The sequence below is a fragment of the Oncorhynchus gorbuscha genome, linkage group LG15 (genome assembly GCF_021184085.1).
Source record: "Oncorhynchus gorbuscha isolate QuinsamMale2020 ecotype Even-year linkage group LG15, OgorEven_v1.0, whole genome shotgun sequence".
Classification (NCBI taxonomy): domain Eukaryota; kingdom Metazoa; phylum Chordata; class Actinopteri; order Salmoniformes; family Salmonidae; genus Oncorhynchus; species Oncorhynchus gorbuscha.
The window spans coordinates 2,638,139-2,661,403 of NC_060187.1; the positions used below are offsets into that span (position 1 = coordinate 2,638,139).

General features: G+C 42.7%; 1 protein-coding gene across 4 annotated transcripts in view; it reads left to right on the plus strand.

Annotated features, from left to right (window-relative positions):
- Positions 1 to 214: 214 nt before the first annotated feature.
- The window catches only part of LOC123997128 (zinc finger and BTB domain-containing protein 11-like), a 33,331-nt gene continuing 10,280 nt past the window's right edge, over positions 215 to 23,265 (plus strand). For 3 of the 4 annotated variants that reach the window (XM_046301202.1, XM_046301204.1, XM_046301205.1), the window contains exons 1-8: positions 215 to 753; positions 3,878 to 4,128; positions 12,455 to 12,686; positions 14,571 to 15,724; positions 17,708 to 18,016; positions 19,676 to 19,910; positions 19,995 to 20,162; positions 21,896 to 22,013. In XM_046301202.1, the coding sequence (XP_046157158.1) occupies positions 444 to 753; positions 3,878 to 4,128; positions 12,455 to 12,686; positions 14,571 to 15,724; positions 17,708 to 18,016; positions 19,676 to 19,910; positions 19,995 to 20,162; positions 21,896 to 22,013 (2,777 nt within the window). In that variant the 5' untranslated portion in view covers positions 215 to 443. The remainder of the gene's footprint in view (positions 754 to 3,877; positions 4,129 to 12,454; positions 12,687 to 14,570; positions 15,725 to 17,707; positions 18,017 to 19,675; positions 19,911 to 19,994; positions 20,163 to 21,895; positions 22,014 to 23,265) is intronic. The other variant, XM_046301203.1, reaches the window with a different exon arrangement.

A 23,265-nucleotide genomic window follows, 5' to 3' on the forward strand; every position in this document is an offset into this window, starting at 1 on the left:
AGAAAATAATGGAAAGATGCATAATAAAAAAAACAATTACACTAGAAGAATATTAGCTAATAAATCGTGAATCTTTAAAGCGCATGGAAAAGAGATTTATAGCCCAGTTTCTTGTGGTTTCTTGAAACATTGCGCCCTCTTGTGGTCAGAAAGGTACATATAGCAAGGTGTAATATAATTTCTCCATCTTCCGCCATTGCTTACGCAACATCCGGTTGTGCAGCAGCCATTTTGTCTGTTCATGCAAGTCCACCCCTCACGTTCAAGAACTGCGTTCCCACTTCGAAATTACCCGAAATATTGTATTTATATCGCTTTATTTATACTATGTAGTACTTTAAAACGGATTTAAAAAATCCGTTTAATATTAAAAGTTCGAAGAGGATATTTTTTTTTCGAAATAAATATCGTAATTTGTGTTGTGCGCACGGATAATTAAGGTTATGTCGTGCGAGGAAAGCTACTTAGCCATCAGACGTTATCTGTCCGACGAGCGGGAGCCGTACGCACCGGGGACACATGGCAATACTAAAAGAAAGATACGTAAAGCAGCCGCTTGCTATGTCGTGCGGAATGGCACACTGTACTACCAGAGAAGGCAGAAGGGCCTGGATGAATTCACCGAGTTGGAAGTGGTGTTGCAGGCGGGACGGAGGAAGGAACTGATCGACGAGTCACACATTGTGGCCGGAGGAGAGCACCTCAACCAGCATCACACATGGGAATCAATTTCTCAGAAGTATTGGTGGAGAGGTAAAATAGCATAAAACTGCTCAAATGAACTGGCAACAATTTATTTTATTTTATCTAGGCCTGAGAACATGCGTAAAACAAAAACACCAGTTGACAGTCTTCCCTAACAGTTTATCTGTGGCTGGCTAGATGGCTAACCAGTGTTTGATTGGTCAATGAAGGGCATGCTTGTCAACACACTCATCAATATTCAAATATTATGCAAATCTCTCCACATTCATGCTCAACACCTTTCAAACCAGAAGTTAGTCCTTAAATGAATCACATGTTTTATTAATGTGATGAGAGCCGTACTAATGCACCATAATAATGAATGTTAAATCAAATGTTATTTGTCACATACACATGGTTAGCAGATCTTAATGCGAGTGTAGCGAAATGCTTCTAGTTCCGACAATGCAGTAATAACCAACGAGTAATCTAACTAACAATTCAAAAACTACTGTCTTATACACATTGTAAGGGGATAAAGAATATGTACATGAAGATATATGAATGAGTGATGGTACAGAGCGGCATAGGCAAGATGCAGTAGATGGTACAGAGTACAGTATATACATATGAGATGAGTAATGTAGGGTATGTAAACATTATATTAAGTGGCATAGTTTAAAGTGGCTAGTGATACATTTTTTTACATTCATTTCCATCATTAAAGTGGATGGAGTTGAGTCCGTATGTTTGGCAGCAGCCCCTCAATGTTAGTGGTGGCTGTTTAACAGTCTGATGGCCTTGAGATAGAAGCTGTTTTTCAGTCTCTCGGTCCCAGCTTTGATGCACCTGTACTGACCTCGCCTTCTGGATGATAGCGGGGTGAACAGGCAGTGGCTCGGGTGGTTGTTGTCCTTGATGATCTTTATGGCCTTCCTGTGGCATTGTGTGCTGTAGGTGTCCTGGAGGGTAGGTGTCCTGCCCCCGGTGATGCGTGGTGCAGACCTCACCGATTAATCTGAATGGCCGATTCCGATTTCAAGTTTTCATAACAATCGGAAATCTGTATTTTTGGCCGGCGATTTGCCGAATAAAAAATATATACATTTTTTTTTTAAACCTTTATTTAACTAGGCTAGTCAGTTAAGAACACATTCTTATTTTCAATGACGGCCTAGGAACGGTGCCTCGTTCAGGGGCAGAACGACAGATTTTCACCTTGTCAGCTCGGGGGATCCAATCTTGCAACCTTACTGTTAACTAGTCCAACGCAATAACGACCTGGCTCTCTCTCGTTGCACTCCACAAGGAGACTGCCTGTTACGCGAATGCAGTAAGCCAAGGTAAGTTGCTAGCTAGCATTAAACTAGTGATTATGATTGATGATATAAAAAAACAAGATAAGTTTAATATGATATTACTTACAAACACGCTAAACATGAATTACGTTAATAATGTCGTTAACTAAACATTCATTCAAACAGCACTTTCGTGCGTTTTGCCAGCAGCTCTTCGTTGTGCGTCTCCACTGTTTATGATTTCAAGCCTATCAACTCCCGAGATGAGGCCGAAGTGAAATGGCTGGCTAGTTAGCGTGCGCTAATAGCGTTTCAAACGCCACTCACTCTGAGGCTTGGAGTAGTTGTTCCCCTTGCTCTGCATAGGTAACGATACTTTGAGGGTGGCTGTTGTCGTTGTGTTGCAGGTTCGACCCCAGGGAGGAGCGAGGAGAGGGACGGAAGCTATACTGTTAAACTGGCAAAACTAAAGTGCCTATAAGAACATCCAATAGTCAAAGGTTAATGAAATACAAATGGTTTAAAAGGAAGTCCAATAATAACTACAACCTAAAACTTCTTACCTGGGAATATTGAAGACTCATGTTAAAAGGAACCACCAGCTTTCATATGTTCTCATGTTCTGAGCAAGGAACTGAAACGTTAGCTTTCTGACATGGCACATATTGCACTTTTACTTTCTTCTCCAACACTTTTTTTTGCATTATTTAAACTAAATTGAACATGTTTCATTATTTATTTGCGGCTAAATAGATTTTATTGATGTATTATATTAAGTTAAAACAAGTGTTAATTCAGTATTGTTGTAATTGTCATTATTACAAATAAACAAATAAAATGTCTTATTAATCAGCTTTTTTGGTCCTCCAACAATCGGTATTGCTGTTGAAAAATCATAATTGGTCGACCTCTACTCTGGAGAGCCTTACAGTTGTGGTACCAGGCGGTGATACAGCCCGACAGGATGCTCTCGATTGTGCATCTGTAGAAGTTTGTGAGTGCTTTTGGTGATAAGCCAAATTTCTTCAGCCTCCTGAGGTTGAAGAGGCGCTGCTGCACCTTCTTCATCACTCTGTCTGTGTGGGTGGACCAATTCAGTTTGTCTGTGATGTGTACGCCGAGGAACTTAACTTACTACCCTCTCCACTACTGTCCCGTCGATGTGGATAGGGGGGTGTTCCCTCTGCTGTTTCCTGAAGTCCACAATCATCTCCTTTGTTTTGTTGACGTTGAGTGTGAGGTTATTTTCCTGACACCACACTCCGAGGGCACTCACCTCCTCCCTGTAGGCCGTCTCGTCGTTGTTGGTAATCAAGCCTACCACTGTAGTGTCGTCTGCAAACTTGATGATTGAGTTGGAGGCGTGCGTGGCCATGCAGTCATGGGTGAACAGGGAGTACAGGAGAGGGCTCAGAACGCACCCTTTTGGGGCCCCAGTGTTGAGGATCAGTGGGGTGGAGATGTTGTTACCTACCCTCACCACCTGGGGGCGGTCTGTCAGGAAGTCCAGTACCCAGTTGCACAGGGCGGGGTCGAGACCCAGGCTCTCGAGCTTGATGACGAGTTTGGAGGGTACTATGGTGTTGAATGCCGAGCTGTAATCAATGAACAGCATTCTCACATAGGTATTCCTCTTGTCCAGATGGGTTAGGGCAGTGGGCAGTGTGGTTGAGATTGCGTCGTCTGTGGACCTATTGGGGCGGTAAGCAAATTGGAGTGGGTCTAGGGTGTCAGGTAAGGTAGAGGTGATATGGTCCTTGACTAGTCTCTCAAAGTATTTCATGATGACGGAAGTGAGTGCTACGGGGTCTAGCAACTGCAGCTAGTGTGTGTATATGCACACTGTTCATTGGTAATACATTTTGTAATGTGATTTAACCCTGTGTATCTATCAGGTATCCTGAAGCAGGTGAAGGACTACATGAGACAATGCAGTCGGTGTCAGAACAGACAGGACCGGAGGGGGCTATCGGAGGACGATACCGGACCCAGGCTGGTTGGCCGACCAGGGAGACGCAGGAGGGTCACAACCCCAGCCAGCGAGGAAGAGGAGGAGGAGGAGGAGGGAGACGACGAGATGGACTTTGTGACTTCCGTCCATCACAAGACCCGGAGCCCCAAAACAGCCAAACACGAACTGGTCTTTGTAAGTGTTGCTGAATTTGTAGCCTTATCACTTCAATGTAATATAGTCATCTATTGTCAATTAACAAGAAACATGACTGAACTAAGTAGGACAGTGCATGTTAACTAAGTAGGACAGTGCATGTTAACTAAGTAGGAAAGTGCATGTTAACTAAGTAGGACAGTGCATGTTAATGTGACTGAACTATGTAGGACAGTGCATGTTAACTAAGTAGGACAGTGCATGTTAATGTGACTGAACTAAGTAGGACAGTGCATGTTAATGTGACTGAACTAAGTAGGACAGTGCATGTTAATGTGACTGAACTAAGTAGGACCGTGCATGTTAACATAATTGAACTAAGTATGACCGTGCGTGTTAACTAAGTAGGACCGTGCGTGTTAACTAAGTATGACCGTGCATGTTGTATGTGATGTAGGCTCCATGCCTCATCTGTGTTTTGAGGTGCTTATTCCTACTGTTTACTCTTAATCGCTCACACACAAAATAAACCCAAAATAAATGGTTGAATTACTAACTGGTGCGTCGTGCTATACGTGATGAATATTGAAATTAGCCCGTGACAGTAAAATGAAGCAGTTGTCTTGTTTTTGTAAATATAAATATGTTTTGTTAAGGGTTGGATCAGCTTTAATATTGTGGATAGATGGTTTCTTCCATCAATGTAATTGTCTGCATCATTTCCACCACAAATTTCTTGTTAACAAACTATAGTTTTGGCAAGTCGGTTAGGACATCTACTTGGTGGATGACGCAAGTCATTTTTCCAACAATCGTTTCCAGACAGATTCTTTCACTTATAATTCACTGTATCACAATTCCAGTGGGTCAGAAGTTTACATAAACTAAGTTGACTGTGCCTTTAAACAGCTTGGAAAATTCCAGAAAGTGATGTCATGGCTTTAGAAGCTTCTGATAGGCTAATTGACATTATTTGAGTATATTGGAGGTGTACCTGTGGATGTATTTCAAGGCCTACCTTCAAACTCAGTGCTTCTTTGCTTGACATCATGGGAAAATCTGGATAAATCAGCCAAGACCTCAGAAAAAAATAGTAGACCTCCACAAGTCTGGTTCATCCTTGGGAGCAATTTCCCAAAGCCTGAAGGTACCACGTTCATCTGTACAAACAATAGTACGCAAGTATAAACATCATGGGCCCACGCAGCCGTCATACCACTCAGGAAGGAGACGCGTTCTGTCACCTAGAGATGAACGTAATTTGGTGCGAAAAGTGCAAATCAATCCCAGAACAACAGGAAAAGTCCCCTGGTCTGATGAAACAAAAACTGTTTGGCCATAATGACCATTCGTTATGTTTGGAGGAAAAAGGGGGATGCTTGCAAGCCAAAGAACACCATCCCAACCGTGAAGTACGGGGGTGGCAGCATCGTAGTGTGGGGGTGCTTTGCTGCAGGAGGGACTGGTGCATTTCACAAAATAGATGGCATCATGAGGGAGGAAAATGATGTGTATAATTTGATGCAACATTACATTTACATTTACATTTAAGTCATTTAGCAGACGCTCTTATCCAGAGCGACTTACAAATTGGTGCATTCACCTTATGACATCCAGTGGAACAGCCACTTTACAATAGTGCATCTAAATCTTTTAAGGGGGGTGAGAAGGATTACTTTATCCTATCCTAGGTATTCCTTAAAGAGGTGGGGTTTCAGGTGTCTCTGGAAGGTGGTGATTGACTCCGCTGTCCTGGCGTTTGAGGGAGTTTGTTCCAATTGGGGAGCCAGAGCAGCAACAGTTTTGACTGGGCTGAGTATGGAAACTGTACTTCCTCAGTGGTAGGGAGGAAGCAGGCCAGAGGTGGATGAACGCAGTGCCCTTATTTGGGTGTAGGGCCTTTCAGAGCCTGGAGGTAAAGGTGCCGTTCCCCTCACAGCTCCGACCAAGCACCATGGTCTTGTAGCGGATGCGATTAAATGTGGAAGCCAGTGGAGAGAGCGGAGGAGCGGGGTGACGTGAGAGAACTTGGGAAGGTTGAACACCAGACTGTGGCATGGCGTTTATGGATGAGTTGTAGGGTTTAATGGCACAGGCAGGGAGCCCAGCCAACAGCGATACAGTAATCCAGACGGGAGATGACAAGTGCCTGGATTAGGACCTGCGCCGCTTCCTGTGTGAGGCAGGGTCGTACTCTGCGGATGTTGTAGAGCATGAACCTACAGTTTTTTTTCACACTTTAACGGGCCACCGCCTTGATGTTAGTTGAGAACGACAGGGTGTTGTCCAGGATCACGCCAAGGTTCTTAGCGCTCTGGGAGGAGGACACAATGGAGTTGTCAACCGTGATGGCCTTCATGGAACGGGCAGTCCTTCCCCGGGAGGAAGAGCAGCTCCGTCTTGCCGGTTCAGCTTGAGGTGGTGATCCGTCATCCACACTGATATGTCTGCCAGACATGCAGAGATGCGATTCGCCACCTGTGGAGCGAAGCAACATCTCACAACATCAGTCAGGAAGTTAAAACTTGGCTTAAGGACAACAAAGTCAAGTTACTCGAGTGGCCATTACAAAGCCCTGACCTCAATCCTATAGAAAATTTGTGGGCAGAACTGAAAAAGTGTGTGCGAGCAAGGAGGCCTACAAACCTGATTCAGTTTCTCCAGCTCTGTCAGGAGGAATGGGCCAAAATGATTGTGGGAAGCTTGTGGAAGGCTACCCAAAACGTTTGACCCGAGTTAAACAATTTAAAGGCAATGCTACCAAATACTAATTGAGTGTATGTAAACTTCTGACCCACTGGGAATGTGATGAAAGAAATAAAAGCTGAAATAATTAATTCTCTCTACTATTATTCTGACATTTCACATTCTTAAAATAAAGTGGTGATCCTAACTGACCTAAGACAGGGACTTTTTAGTGGGATTAAATGTCAAGAATTGTGAAAAACTGAGTTTAAATGTTTTTGACGAAGGTGTATGTAAAGTTCTGACTTCAACTGTGCATGTGATTTATATATATATATATAAAGTAATGTACTATGTATTAGCAGAATAAGCAAACAAATCAACATACATGAAACTCCTTTGTAACTTGGAGAGAAAGTAGAGTAGGAAATACAAGCCTGAGAACCAGTGGTTTTATATATATATTTTTTTCACACTTTATTTTAGGAATCAACCTTTATAATTCCCCAAACCCTACCACCCTTCCCCCAGCAATAACACATAGGCTTCATTTTATACATACTATACACATTTTACAGACACACTATTTTACAATAGTTACATTTATTTTGTTTTTATGTCCTTCCTCTATTTCTGATTTCCATCCAGGTTGATTTCTATTTGTAACTGTGCTATTTCACAAAAGTTCTGAACCTATATACATTTGACAGACCCTGTATGTTTTACATTGGTTATCTTGTTGTTATTAGTCCCACCCTTCAGCTCCATTCAGCCCCTCCCATCTATCTCTGAACACCATCCAGTCCCACCCTTCAGCTCCATTCAGCCCCTCCCATCTATCTCTCAACACCATCCAGTCCCACCCTTCAGCTCCATTCAACCCCTCCCATCTTTCTCTCAACACCATCCAGTCCCACCCTTCAGCTCCATTCAGCCCCTCCCATCTATCTCTCAACACCATCCAGTCCCACCCTTCAGCTCCATTCAACCCCTCCCATCTATCTCTCAACACCATCCAGTCCCACCCTTCAGCTCCATTCAACCCCTCCCATCTATCTCTCAACACCATCCAGTCCCACCCTTTACCTCCATTCAGCCCCTCCCATCTATCTCTCAACACCATCCAGTCCCACCCTTTAGCTCCATTCAACCCCTCCCATCTCTCAACATCTATTTGCCATATATTTTTCAACTGTGCTGTGATGTTTCACAAAAGTACTGAACCTTTCTATTCTCATACCTTCTATAGATTGTAAGTTAAAGATAAACATTTTTGCTAAAGATATTACCTATTATATTATTGTTTGATTGCCTATGGCTTTTCAAATCACCCAGCATTGCTGTCTGCAGCGTTAGTTCTAGGCAAATGTTTCATTTCTTCAGCCATTCGTGGACCTGTGACCAAAAACGAGCTACATATGGACAGTACCAAAATAAATGATCAAATGACTCTGGCTCCTCACAGCAAAATCTGCAGAGCTGGGAAGATTGTATCCCCCCATATATATATAACATTCTATTGGTTGCAAAAATTTTGTATAGTAATTTATAGTAATTAGTAATAGTAAATAGTAATTTAAATGGAAAAATGTGAAGTTTTGAATCCGGCACTGTTTTGTGTATCAATTCATGAACCATGTGCCATCGAATCGGTACATCGAAAATCTCTTCCCAACTATTTAGGAATCTATATGGCACAGCTGTCATTTTTTGGTCCTTAAATGAAATTGTTTTTTGTTTTTATTGATCACAATTTTTTGTTAACCGTTTATGGTCTTTAATACAGGGCCGACATACAAGTTCCTTACTTTTCCCCCTTCTACTTGCCTCTTCCATTTCTGTGGTAATGCTGCAATTAGTTGGTTGTAATTTTGGGTAGAGCAGACATTTCCACATGTCTGTGTTCGCTGCATGTGTGACAACTCCACCTGTCCTATTTATGATATCATTGCAAATATGCCTTTTTTTAAACATATTATTGAAAATACTTTTTAAAAAATCAATTAGTATATTTGAGTTTAACCACAATATTTGTAGTATTATTTGTTCCGTCCTTTCAGGGATTTAAAACTGAAATTGCAACCAACTTTCTAAGGCTTGTTTAAAAAATAACGATATTTTGGAGATTATTTTGTTTTCAAATAACCTAAAGGGAGAGGTTGTAACCTGACTAAAGGGGAGAGGTTGTAACCTGACTAAAGGGGAGAGGTTGTAACCTGACTAAAGGGGAGAGGTTGTAACCTGACTAAAGGGGAGAGGTTGTAACCTGACTAAAGGGGAGAGGTTGTAACCTGACTAAAGGGGAGAGGTTGTAACCTGACTAAAGGGGAGAGTTGTAACCTGACTAAAGGGGAGAGGTTGTAACCTGACTAAAGGGGAGAGGTTGTAACCTGACTAAAGGGGAGAGGTTGTAACCTGACTAAAGGGGAGAGGTTGTAACCTGACTAAAGGGAGAGGTTGTAACCTGACTAAAGGGGAGAGGTTGTAACCTGACTAAAGGGGAGAGGTTGTAACCTGACTAAAGGGGAGAGGTTGTAACCTGACTAAAGGGGAGAGGTTGTAACCTGACTAAAGGGGAGAGGTTGTAACCTGACTAAAGGGGAGAGGTTGTAACCTGACTAAAGGGGAGAGGTTGTAACCTGACTAAAGGGGAGAGGTTGTAACCCGACTAAAGGGGAGAGGTTGTAACCTACTAAAGGGGATTGCCTAAAGGTTGTAACCCGACTAAAGGGTCTGAGGTTGTAACCCGACTAAAGGGGAGAGGTTGTAACCCGACTAAAGGGGAGAGGTTGTAACCCGACTAAAGGGGAGAGGTTGTAACCCGATAAAGGGGAGAGGTTGTAACCAAACTAAAGGATCTAGAGGTTGTAACCCGACTAAAGGGGAAGGTTGTAACCCGACTAAAGGGGAGAGGTTGTAACCCGACTAAAGGGGACATTGTAACCCGACTAAAGGGGAGAGGTTGTAACCCGACTAAGGGAGAGGTTGTAACCCGACTAAAGGGGAAGGTTGTAACCCGACTAAAGGGGAAGGTTGTAACCCGACTAAAGGGGAGAGGTTGTAACCCGACTAAAGGGGAGAGGTTGTAACCCGACTAAAGGGGAGAGGTTGTAACCTGACTAAAGGGGAGAGGTTGTAACCTGACTAAAGGGGAGATTTTGTAACTGACTAAAGGGAGAGGTTGTAACCTGACTAAAGGAAAGGTTTTTTGTAACCTGACTAAAGGGGAGAGGTTGTAACCTGACTAAAGGAGGGTTGTAACCTGACTAAAGGGGAGAGGTTGTAACCTGACTAAAGGGGAGAGGTTGTAACCTGACTAAAGGGGAGAGGTTGTAACCTGACTAAAGGGGAGAGGTTGTAACCCGACTAAAGGGGAGAGGTTGTAACCCGACTAAAGGGGAGAGGTTGTAACCCGACTAAAGGGGAGAGGTTGTAACCCGACTAAAGGGGAGAGGTTGTAACCCGACTAAAGGGGAGAGGTTGTAACCCGACTAAAAAAAACCCGACAAAAGTAGAGTTGTAACCCGACTAAAGGGGAGAGGTTGTAACCCGACTAAAGGGGAGAGGTTGTAACCCGACTAAAGGGGAGAGGTTGTAACCCGACTAAAGGGGAGAGGTTGTAACCCGACTAAAGGGGAGAGGTTGTAACCCGACTAAAGGGGAAGGTTGTAAAAATAACGACTAAAGGGGAGAGGTTGTAACCCGACTAAAGGGGAGAGGTTGTAACCTGACTAAAGGGGAGAGGTTGTAACCCGACTAAAGGGGAGAGGTTGTAACCCGACTAAAGGGGAGAGGTTGTAACCTGACTAAAAGGCCATTCTTGAACATGGGGTGAGACATTCGTACCAATTGACTAGAGAACCAGTTTGGACTTATAACTTTTGTATGACTGAAGCCTTTAGTGAGAATTCTAATGCTTTAATATTTAATCATTTCTGCCCTCCGAATTCATATTCATTATATAAATAGACCCGTTTAATTTTGGCTGGTTTGCATTTGCAATTAAAATGGAATCTTTTTTGTTCATATTTATAAAGTAGGTCACTAGGTGTCGGCAAAACCATAAGCAAATAGGTCAACTGTGATATGACTAAAGACTTCATCAGGGTGATTTTGTTTTCCACAAATAGACAGGTGTTTTCCTTTCCATGGTAGCAAGATCTTATCTATTTTTGCCAACTTTCTATAAACATTTATTGGAGTGAGAATTTCTTTCTTTTGGCATTTGTATACCGACTATGTCCACATGTCCGTCAGACCATTTAATTGGTAATTGGTAAAAGAAAATTGGTAAACTACACGGTAATGTAAAAGTTTTATTTTTCAGTGATCCAAGACGTAATATAGTATACTTATAATTTGGTTTTAATCCAGAGAGGTTAGCAGAAGTATCTAGATCCTCTATGAGGTCATGGAGAGATTCTAATTCTAAAAGTATCTAGATCCTCTGAGGTCATGGAGAGATTCTAATTCTAAAAGTATCTAGATCTATAAGGTCATGGAGGGATTCTAATTCTAAAAGTATCTAGATCCTCTGAGGTCATGGAGGGATTCTAATTCTAAAAGTATCTAGATCCTCTATGAGGTCATGGAGAGATTCTAATTGTGGATTTAAAAGGAAACATGAATCATCAGTGTACAATGACACCTTAGTTTTTAAGCCACGGATTTCTAATCCCTTGATATTAGTGTTTGATCTCATTTTAACAGCTGACATTTCAATGGCAATAATAAATAGATATGCCAATAGTGGACAACCTTGTTTTTCTCCTCTAGATAGTTTAAAACTTTCTGAGATGTAGCCATTATTTACTATTTTACACCTAGGTTTACTATACATAACTTTAACCCATTTTATAAGAGATTCTCCAAAATTGAGATATTCTAGGCATTTATATATAAACGCCTTTTCAAAATCAGCTATGAAAACCAGGCCTGGTGTCCCCGATATTTCATAGTATTCTATCGTTTCCAGTACTTGTCTTATATTATCTCTAATGTATCGTCCATGTAAAAAAAAACCTGTCTGCTTAGGATGAATAATATCTGTCAATACTTTTTAAAATTCCATGCGCGAAGCATTTAGCCAGAATCTTTGCATCACAACAATGAAGTGTAAGAGGCCCCCATTTTGTTTAAATGGACTGGATCTTTATATATACACACCACTTGGGTCCTGTTTCAGTAATAATGATATCAGACCTTGTTGTGTGCCCGATAATCTACCATTTATATAGGAGTGGTTTAAACCTGCTAATAACGATCCTCTGAGTATATCAGAAAGGTTTGTTATACTTTCACTGGTATGCCATCCAGGACTGGAGTTTTCCCAGCCTTAAAGGCTTTAATCACATCAAGTTCCTCTGTAATATGACTTGTTGCAGTTGGACAGTAAGACGAGACAGTTGTAGTGTGTTGCAGGTAGTCATGACTTCCTGTGTTATCGATCCAGGTGGACGCTAGTCATGACTTCCTGTGTTATCGATCCAGGTGGACGCTAGTCATGACTTCCTGTGTTATCGATCCAGGTGGACGCTAGTCATGACTTCCTGTGTTATCGATCCAGGTGGACGCTAGTCATGACTTCCTGTGTTATCGATCCAGGTGGACGCTAGTCATGACTTCCTGTGTTATCTATCCAGGTGTACGGTAGTCATGACTTCCTGTGTTATCTATCCAGGTGGACAGTAAAGGAGTGGTGAAGCAGTACCTTCCCAGACACGGTCAGACGATGCTGGACAAGCTGAACCAGCAGCGCCTCAACAACCAGTTCTGTGACATCACGCTGCTGATCGAGGGGGAGGAGCACAGGGCCCACAAGGCTGTGCTGGCCGCCTGCAGCGACTACTTTAATGAGCTGTTTATAGAGAAGGGAGCTGTGTCCAGTCACGAAGCGGTGGTCGACCTCTCAGGTGAGACATGTATTCAAAGGTACACTATGTATTCAAGAGTTTGTGGACACCCCTTCAAGTGAGTTGATTTGGCTATTTCAGCCACATGTATAAAATCGAGCACACAGCCATGCCGTCTCCGTTGGCAGTAGAATGGCCGTACTGAAGAGCTCAGTGACTTTCAACGTGGCACCATCACAGGATGTCACCTTTCCAACAAGTCGGTTTGTCAAATGTCTCTCCTGCTAGAGCTGTCCCCGGTAAGATCGCCGCTATTGGCCGCTTTAGCAGTGGAAAAGTGTTCTCTGCAGTGATTAATCACGCTTCACCATCTGGCATCTGTGTTTGGCGGATGCCAGGAGAACGCTACCTGCCCCAATGCATAGTGCCAACTGTAAAGTTTGGTGGAGGAGGAATAACGGTCTGGGGCTGTTTTTCATGGTTCGGGCCTCTTAGTTCCAGTGAAGGGAAATCTTAACACTACAGCATACAATGACATTCTAGACAATTCTGTGCTTCCAACTTTGTGGCAACAGTTTGGGGAAGGCGCGTTCCTGTTTCAGCATGACAATGCCCCTGTGCACAAAGCGAGGTTCATACAGAAATGGTTTGTCGAGATCGGAAGAACTTAACTGGCCTGCACAGAGCCCTGACCTCAACCCCATCGAACACCTTTGGGATGAATTGGAACACCGACCATGAGCCAGTCCTAATCGCCCAACATCAGTGCCCGACCTCACTAATGCTCTTGTGGCTGAATGGAAGCAAGTCCCCACAGCAATGTTCCAACATCTAGTGGAAAGCCTTCCCAGAAGAGTGGAGGCTGTTACAGCAGCAATGTTCCAACATCTAGTGGAAAGCCTTCCCAGAAGAGTGGAGGCTGTTATAGCAGCAATGTTCCAACATCTAGTGGAAAGCCTTCCCAGAAGAGTGGAGGCTGTTATAGCAACAATGATCCTACATCTAGTGGAAAGCCTTCCCAGAAGAGTGGAGGCTGTTATAGCAGCAATGGGGGGGGACCAACTCCATATTAATGCCTTCCCAGAAGAGTGGAGGCTGTTATAGGGGGGGTCCAACTCCATATTAATGCCTTCCCAGAAGAGTGGAGGCTGTTATAGGGGGGGTCCAACTCCATATTAATGCCTTCCCAGAAGAGTGGAGGCTGTTGTAGCAGCAAAGGGGGGACCAACTCCATATGAATGCCCCTGATTTTGGAATGAGATGTTCGATGTGCAGGTGTCCACAGGCTTTTGGTCATGTAGTGTACTTATCGTGTATATGTTTTAGTATGTGATCCCTGTGGGACTTGAACCCACAACTTTGGTGTTGATAGCACTATACTCTGGCTAAACACCACAGGACCACATGGGGTCACACACCAGGAGGGCAGCAGTACATCATTTAGCATGGGGTCAGATGGGGTCAGACACCAGGAGGACAGCAGTACATAATTTAGCATGGGGTCAGACACCAGGAGGACAGCAGTACATCATTTAGCATGGGGTCAGACACCAGGGGGACAGCAGTACATCATTTAGCATGGGGTCAGATGGGGTCAGACACCAGGAGGGCAGCAGTACATCATTTAGCATGGGGTCAGATGGGGTCAGACACCAGGAGGGCAGCAGTACATCATTTAGCATGGGGTCAGACACCAGGAGGACAGCAGTACATCATTTAGCATGGGGTCAGATGGGGTCAGACACCAGGAGGACAGCAGTACATTATTTAGCATGGGGTCAGATGGGGTCAGACACCAGGAGGACAGCAGTACATAATTTAGCATGGGGTCAGACACCAGGAGGACAGCAGTACATAATTTAGCATGGGGTCAGATGGGGTCAGACACCTGGAGGGCAGCAGTACATCATTTAGAGGAACATCTTGTCTCTTTTCTCCCCTCAGGTTTCAGTAAGGTCAGTTTCCTCCCCCTGCTCGAGTTTGCATACACCTCCAACCTCTGCTTCAACTTCTGTGTGATGGCCGACGTTGCCACGCTGGCCAGACACCTTCTGATGGCCGAGGTCCTTCAGATCTGTGAGTCCGTCCACAAGCAGGTGGAGGAGCAGAAGCTGATGGTCTACCAGCAAGGAGACATCCACACGGTGCTGTCCAGCCAGCCTGCACCCCAACAGGCCCCGAATGAAGACCCTGGGGCCTACATTATGACCATCGGCAGTGACGGCCATGCCGTGGTGACTCATACGGGGCTAGCTGGAGCAGGGGAGGACCTGGACTCCCTGTCTGTCATGGCAAACACAGCAGAGTCCTTCAGAGGGGATCTGACATCTGTAGTCAACCAGGCTCTGGGAGGTGAACCAGGGGAGACTATGACCGTGGTTGGGGAGGCAGGGTCAGAGACGGTGACTCTAGTCACCCACAGTAGCCAGGCCCGGGTAGGCGAGTCGGTCACCCTCTTCTCCCCTACTGGAGAGACAGAGACCATGACAGTGGTGACCCACAGCGGCCAAGCCGGAGCCAGTGAGTCCCTTGCCGTGGTGTCAGCCTGTCTGGCCCTGGAGCAGCAGCCGCAAGACGGGGAAGAGGGAGAGGGGGCCTCCCCCTCCATGGAGCCAGGGGCCCCCCCCTCCATGGAGCCAGGGGCCTCTCCCTCCATGGAGCCAGGGGCCTCCCCCTCCATGGAGCCAGGGGCCTCCCCCTCCATGGAGCCAGGGGCCTTCCTCATCAGTGTGGACCCAGGGAATGTTGCCCCTACAGAGATGGTCCATCTGGCTGTAGTGACACTAACACCACAGGAGAATGCGTCAACAACATCATCATCAGCGTCCCAGAAGGCAGAGTCAGCCCCCAAGCCTCCCCCTGCTCCACAACTCCCCAAGAGGAAGAGAGGGCGTCCTGCCAAAGTCAAGCAGGAGGTTGTGGAGGAAGTGCCAGAGCCAGTTTCTCCCCCTGCAGAGATCCATGAAGATATGCAGGGGACCCATGACCCCTATAAGAGACGCCTTCGGCAGCGTTCCGTGGGGGAGGGAGGGTACGTCAGACTACACATGGGGCTGGAGAAGGACCCAGCACCCCCACAGCTCCCCAACACCCCCAAGGTAGACTACAACACCAACATAATCAGAGTCACAGCGCCATGAAAACTATTTTCCTCCTTACTGAATGATACAGTTGAAGTCAGAAGTTTACACTTAGGTTGGAGTCATTAAAACTAGTTTTTTTAACCACTCCACAAATTTCTTGTTAACAAACTATAGTTTTGGCAAGTCGGTTAGGACATCTACTTTGAGTATGAACGCAAGTCACGCAATTGTTTACAGACAGATTATTTCAATTTATAATTCACTGTATCACAATTCCAGTGGGTCAGAAGTTTACATACACTAAGTTGACTGTGCCCTCTAAACAGCTTGGAAAATTCCAGAAAACGATGTCATGGCTTTAGAAGCTTCTGACTTCATTTGAGTCAATTGGAGGTGTACCTGTTGATGTATTTCAAGGCCTACCTTCAAACTCAGTGCCTCTTTGCTTGATATTTGCTTGATGGGACAATCAAAATAAATCAACCAAGAGCTCAGGAACAAAATTGTAGACCTCCACAAGTCTGGTTTCCAAAGGACTGAAGGTACCACATTCATCTGTACAAACAATAGTACGCAAGTATAAACACCATGGGCACACGCAGGAAGGAGACTCGTTCAGTCTCCTAGAGATGAATGTACTTTGGTGTTAAAAGTGCAAATCAATCCCAGAACAACAGCAAAGGACCTTGTGAAGATGCTGGAGGAAACAGGTACAAAAGTATCTATATCCACAGTAAAACGAGTCCTATATCAACATAACCTGAAAGGCCGCTCAGCAAGTAAGAAGCCACTGCTCCAAAACTGCCATAAAAAAGTCAGACTACGGTTTGCAACTGCACATGTGAACAAATATCATACTTTTTGGAGAAATGTCCTCTGGTCTGATAAAAGAAAAAAAGAATTGTTTGGCCATAATGACCATCGTTATGTTAGGAGGAAAAAGGGGGAGGCTTGCAAGCCAAAGAACACCATCCCAACCGTGAAGCACGGGGGTGGCAGCATCGTAGTGTGGGGGTGCTTTGCTGCAGGAGGGACTGGTGCACTTCACAAAATAGATGGCATCATGAGGACAAAATAGATGGCATCATGAGGAAGGTAAATGATGTGGAAATATTGAAGCAACATCTCAAGACATCAGTCAGGAAGTTAAAGCTTGGTCGCAAATGGGTCTTCCAAATGGACAATGACCCCAAGCATACTTCCAAAGTTGTGGCACAATGTCTTCAGGACAACAAAGTCAAAGTATTGGAGTGGTCATCACAAAGCCCTGATTTCAATCCTATAGAAAATTTGTGGGCAGAACTGAAAAAGTGTGTGTGAGCAAGTAGGCCTACAAACCTGACTCAATTACACCAGCTCTGTCAGGAAGAATGGCCTAAAATTCACCCAATTTATTGTGGGAAGCTTGTGGATGGTTACCTGAAATGTTTCACTCAAGTTAAACAATTTAAAGGCAATGCTACCAAATACTAATTGAGTGTATGTAAACTTCTGACCCACTGGGAATGTGATGAAAGAAATAAAAGCTGAAATAATCATTATCTCTATTATTCTGACATTTCACATTCTTAAAATAAAGTGATGATTCTAACTGACCTAAAACAGGGAATTTCTCCTAGGATTAAATGTCAGGAATTGTAAAAAAAAAAATGTATTTGGCTAAGGTGTATGTAAACTTCCGACTTCAACTGTATCATATCTTTAACCAAAACTTAATATTAGATAAAAGGAACCTAAGTTTACAAATAACATATGAAATGATTTAATTTACCAAGTAACAAGCAACACCCAATTCCCCTGTTTGACAACGTTATTGTCCCTTAATAAATAAATAGACAATCAGAAAGGGGACAAATACTTGTTCACGACACTGTAGATTATTTAGCGAGGATTTTACATCAGTCTTGCAGAGCAGACTTTGATCTGTGTGTTTGAGAGAGCGGTTTCACCCAACTGTTCTGTATCTCTCCCCCTGAATCTCACCCCAACACCCCCAAGAAGAGAGGCGGAGGCGCCAAGAGACCAGTTAAAGTGATCGAGGCCACAGCGGCACCGGTCGGGATGGAGACTGTTGTCCAGACGGTCATGGAGGAGATCCTGTCAGTGGAGGACGTGGCAGACGGAGCTGAGCCTATCACAGAGCACGCCGTGGGGGAGTGGCCAGAGCATGGCCCCGCCCATCCAGATGGAGGGAGTGAGGTGGAGGGAGAACACGTCTGTTCAGAGTGTGGACTGTCGTTTCAACGACGCTACGCTCTCATCATGCACACGCTCAAACACGAGAAGACCAGGCGATTCAAGTGTAGTGTACGTAGCAACAACACTGTTCTCTAGATGTAGTAGTGTACGTAGCAACAACACTGTTCTCTAGGTGTAGTAGTGTATGTAGCAACAACACTTCTCTAGATGTAGTAGTGTACGTAGCAACAACACTGTTCTCTAGGTGTAGTAGTGTACGTAGCAACAACACTGTTCTCTAGGTGTAGTAGTGTACGTAGCAACAACACTGTTCTCTAGATGTAGTAGTGTACGTAGCAACAACACTGTTCTCTAGGTGTAGTAGTGTATGTAGCAACAAACACTTCTCTAGATGTAGTAGTGTACGTAGCAACAACACTGTTCTCTAGGTGTAGTAGTGTACGTAGCAACAACACTGTTCTCTAGGTGTAGTAGTGTACGTAGCAACAACACTGTTCTCTAGGTGTAGTAGTGTACGTAATAACAACACTTCTCTAGGTGTAGTAGTGTACGTAGCAACAACACTTCTCTAGGTGTAGTAGTGTATGTAACAACAACACTTCTCTAGGTGTAGTAGTGTACGTAGCAACAACACTGTTCTCTAGGTGTAGTAGTGTACGTAGCAACAACACTGTTCTCTAGGTGTAGTAGTGTACGTAGCAACAACACTTCTCTAGGTGTAGTAGTGTACGTAGCAACAACACTGTCCTCTAGGTGTAGTAGTGTACGTAGCAACAACACTGTTCTCTAGGTGTAGTAGTGTGCTTAGCAACAACACTGTTCTCCAGATCAGAGACTATATTAGTGTAGTGTTAGTACCAACAACACTATTCTCCAGATCAGAGACTATATTAGTGTAGTGTTAGTACCAACAACACTGTTCTCCAGATCAGAGACTATATTAGTGTAGTGTTAGTACCAACAACACTGTTCTCCAGGTCAGAGACTATATTAGTGTAGTGTTAGTACCAACAACACTGTTCTCCAGATCAGAGACTATATTAGTGTAGTGTTAGTACCAACAACACTGTTCTCTAGATCAGAGACTATTAGTGTGGTGTTAGTACCAACAACACTGTTCTCCAGGTCAGAGACTATATTAGTGTGGTGTTAGTACCAACAACACTGTTCTCCAGATCAGAGACTATATTAGTGTAGTGTTAGTACCAACAACACTGTTCTCTAGATCAGAGACTATATTAGCGTGGTGTTAGTACCAACAACACTGTTCTCCAGATCAGAGACTATATTAGTGTGGTGTTAGTACCAACAACACTGTTCTCCAGATCAGAGACTATATTAGTGTAGTGTTAGTACCAACAAAACTGTTCTCTAGATCAGAGACTATATTAGTGTGGTGTTAGTACCAACAACACTGTTCTCCAGATCAGACTATATTAGTGTGGTGTTAGTACCAACAACACTGTTCTCCAGGTCAGAGACTATATTAGTGTGGTGTTAGTACCAACAACACTGTTCTCCAGATCAGAGACTATATTAGTGTATGCAGCACTGCCCTGTGCAGGTCTGTTGCCCATCTATATGTCTGGCTCTGAGTCATGTAAAATGACTGGCAGTCATATGGCTTTGATGTTTTTGTGATTTAGCAGTGATTTGTTCTCGGTTGGGAGAGATGTTAAAGTTATCCCTCTTTCAAGTTTATTTACCTGTCTGTCTCTCTCTGTCTGTCTCTTGGTCTCTCTCTCTCTGTCTCTCTCTTGTCTCTAGTTATGTAACAAGGAGTTCCAGTACGCGGCCTCTCTGAGGGCCCATCTGACCAGACACAAGCACCAGAAGAGTCAGAGGCCGCCCCTGGTCAGGGTCCCCCAGCCCCACGGCGAGGAGGGCCTCGAGGGGGACGGCAGGACCAAGGGACGCACCAAGAGAGAGTTTGTCTGTGACATCTGTGGAAAGACTCTTCCTAAGCTGTACTCTCTGAGGATTCACATGCTCAACCACACTGGTCAGTCAATCCCCCCCCAAATCCAGTCTTCTCTTCCGTCCTCCTCTTCCTCATTGTCATTGTTCTTAATGATCATTTCCACAGGGGTGCGGCCCCACTCCTGCAGGGTCTGTGGGAAGACCTTCGCTCATAAGCACAGCCTGAAGATGCACAGAGCTCTACATGACGCTGTTAAACAGTTCCACTGTCTGCTCTGTGACAAGTCCTTCGCTAGTAAGAGAAGTCTGGAGGAACACACCAGTATTCACACAGGTACAACATTATCTTCAGACACCAGTATTCACACGGGTACATTATCCTCAGACACCAGTATTCACACGGGTACAACATTATCCTCAGACACCAGTATTCACACGGGTACAACATTATCCTCAGACACCAGTATTCACACGGGTACAACATTATCCTCAGACACCAGTATTCACACGGGTACAACATTATCCTCAGACACCAGTATTCACACGGGTACAACATTATCCTCAGACACCAGTATTCACACGGGTACAACATTATCCTCAGACACCAGTATTCACACGGGTACAACATTATCCTCAGACACCAGTATTCACACGGGTACAACATTATCCTCAGACACCAGTATTCACACGGGTACAACATTATCCTCAGACACCAGTATTCACACGGGTACAACATTATCCTCAGACACCAGTATTCACACGGGTACAACATTATCCTCAGACACCAGTATTCACACGGGTACAACATTATCCTCAGACACCAGTATTCACACGGGTACAACATTATCCACAGACACCAGTATTCACACGGGTACAACATTATCCTCAGACACCAGTATTCACACGGGTACAACATTATCCTCAGACACCAGTATTCACACGGGTACAACATTATCCACAGACACCAGTATTCACACGGGTACAACATTATCCGCAGACACCAGTATTCACACGGGTACAACATTATCCTCAGACACCAGTATTCACACGGGTACAACATTATCCTCAGACACCAGTATTCACACGGGTACAACATTATCCGCAGACACCAGTATTCACACGGGTACAACATTATCCTCAGACACCAGTATTCACACGGGTACAACATTATCCTCAGACACCAGTATTCACACGGGTACAACATTATCCTCAGACACCAGTATTCACACGGGTACAACATTATCCTCAGACACCAGTATTCACACGGGTACAACATTATCCTCAGACACCAGTATTCACACGGGTACAACATTATCCTCAGACACCAGTATTCACACAGGTCTGTCTATACATTAGTGTACCTTACACATGTCACACTTCTGAGCCAAATGGAGCTGATCAAATCAGACCCCTCTCTGATCAAATCAGAGCCCCCCACCATGGTTGCTAGAAAGGACCGTGTTTGGTGTTTTGGTTTAAAACTCTCGGGCACCTCTCCAGAATCTACCATAGGTGTTATTGGGTTGAGATCTGGTGACTGAGACACACCCCCCCCTCTATGCTCCTTTCAGACCCCCTCTGATCAAATCAGAGCCCCCCTCTATGCTCCTTTCAGACCCCTCTGTCAAAGTCACTGAGATCTCTTCTTGTGCCCATGGTAGCCTAAACAATGGGCAACTTTTTATACATGACCCTAAGCATGATGGGATGTTCATTGCTTTATTAACAAAGAAACCACAACTGTGTGGAAGCACAAGTTCAATATACTTCTGTATCCCTCATTTACTCAAGTGGTTCCTTTTATTTTGGCAGTTACCTCTAGTTTGATTCAGAAATCAATTGTCCTACAGTTGAATCTAAGTATCTCTGTTTAATGTCTTCCAGGTGAATCTAAATATCTCTGTTAAATGTCTTCCAGGTGAATCTAAGTATCTCTGTTAAATATCTCTGTTAAATGTCTTCCAGGTTAATCTAAGTATCTCTGTTTAATGTCTTCCAGGTGAATCTAAGTATCTCTGTTAAATGTCTTCCAGGTGAATCTAAGTATCTCTGTTAAATGTCTTCCAGGTGAATCTAAGTATCTCTGTACCCAGTGTGGAAGGTCGTTCCACCGAGCCTCTGGTCTGAGTAAACACTTAAAGAGGCACCAGCCCAGACCTGACGTACGAGGGTTCCCCTGTAGTCAGTAAGGATCTGCTTCTCTCATAAACACTCTCTGATTCTGGTAGCTGCGTGTGCTGCAGTGTTTCCCCTATAATGAGTTATTTATTTATTATTTATTATTATTATTATTTATTATTACTATTGATTATTTAGTTATTATTATTTATTATTTATTATAATTATTTATTATTACTATTGATTATTTATTTATTATTATTATTATTTATTATTACTATTGATTATTTAGTTATTATTATTTATTATTACTATTGATTATTTAGTTATTATTATTTATTATTACTATTGATTATTTAGTTATTATTATTTATTATTACTATTGATTATTTAGTTATTATTATTTATTATTACTATTGATTATTTAGTTATTATTATTTATTATTACTATTGATTATTTAGTTATTATTATTTATTATTACTATTGATTATTTAGTTATTATTATTTATTATTACTATTGATTATTTAGTTATTATTATTTATTATTACTATTGATTATTTATTATTACTATTGATTATTTAGTTATTATTATTTATTATTACTATTGATTATTTAGTTATTATTATTTATTATTACTATTATTATGTATTCTTATTGTTTATTATTATTTGTTATTATTATTTATTATTACTATTGATTATTTAGTTATTATTATTTATTATTACTATTGATTATTTAGTTATTATTATTTATTATTATTATTATTATGTATTCTTATTGTTTATTATTATTTGTTATTATTATTTATTTATTATTATTGTTATTTATTAGTATTTATTATTATTGTTATTTATTAGTATTTATTATTATTATGTATTCTTATTGTTTATTATTATTTGTTATTATTATTTATTTATTATTATTGTTATTTATTAGTATTTATTATTATTTATTATTTTTATTATTATTTATTATTTATTTATTTGTGTAAATATTTAAAATATTTTAAGGAATGGTGTTAAACGTTTTCAGTGTAAACTTATACAACTTAAACTAGATATCAAATATGTAGAAAAGATCATGGAGATGTATATATTTTTTAAATAAGATCATGTTTGAGAACTAAAAACACACCAAAATAGAAACTAGACTGTCGGGGAGAATCTAAAATTCCCAAAATTTTGAGGCATGGGGCCTCCATTTTGTTTGATAACGTTTGCGTCACTCAGACAGCAGAAGTCATGGTATAATGTGTAGAATTGCAGGAAATTCGGTGTAAAACTGCTTTTTTATTTTATTTTTTAAAATCTTGTGATT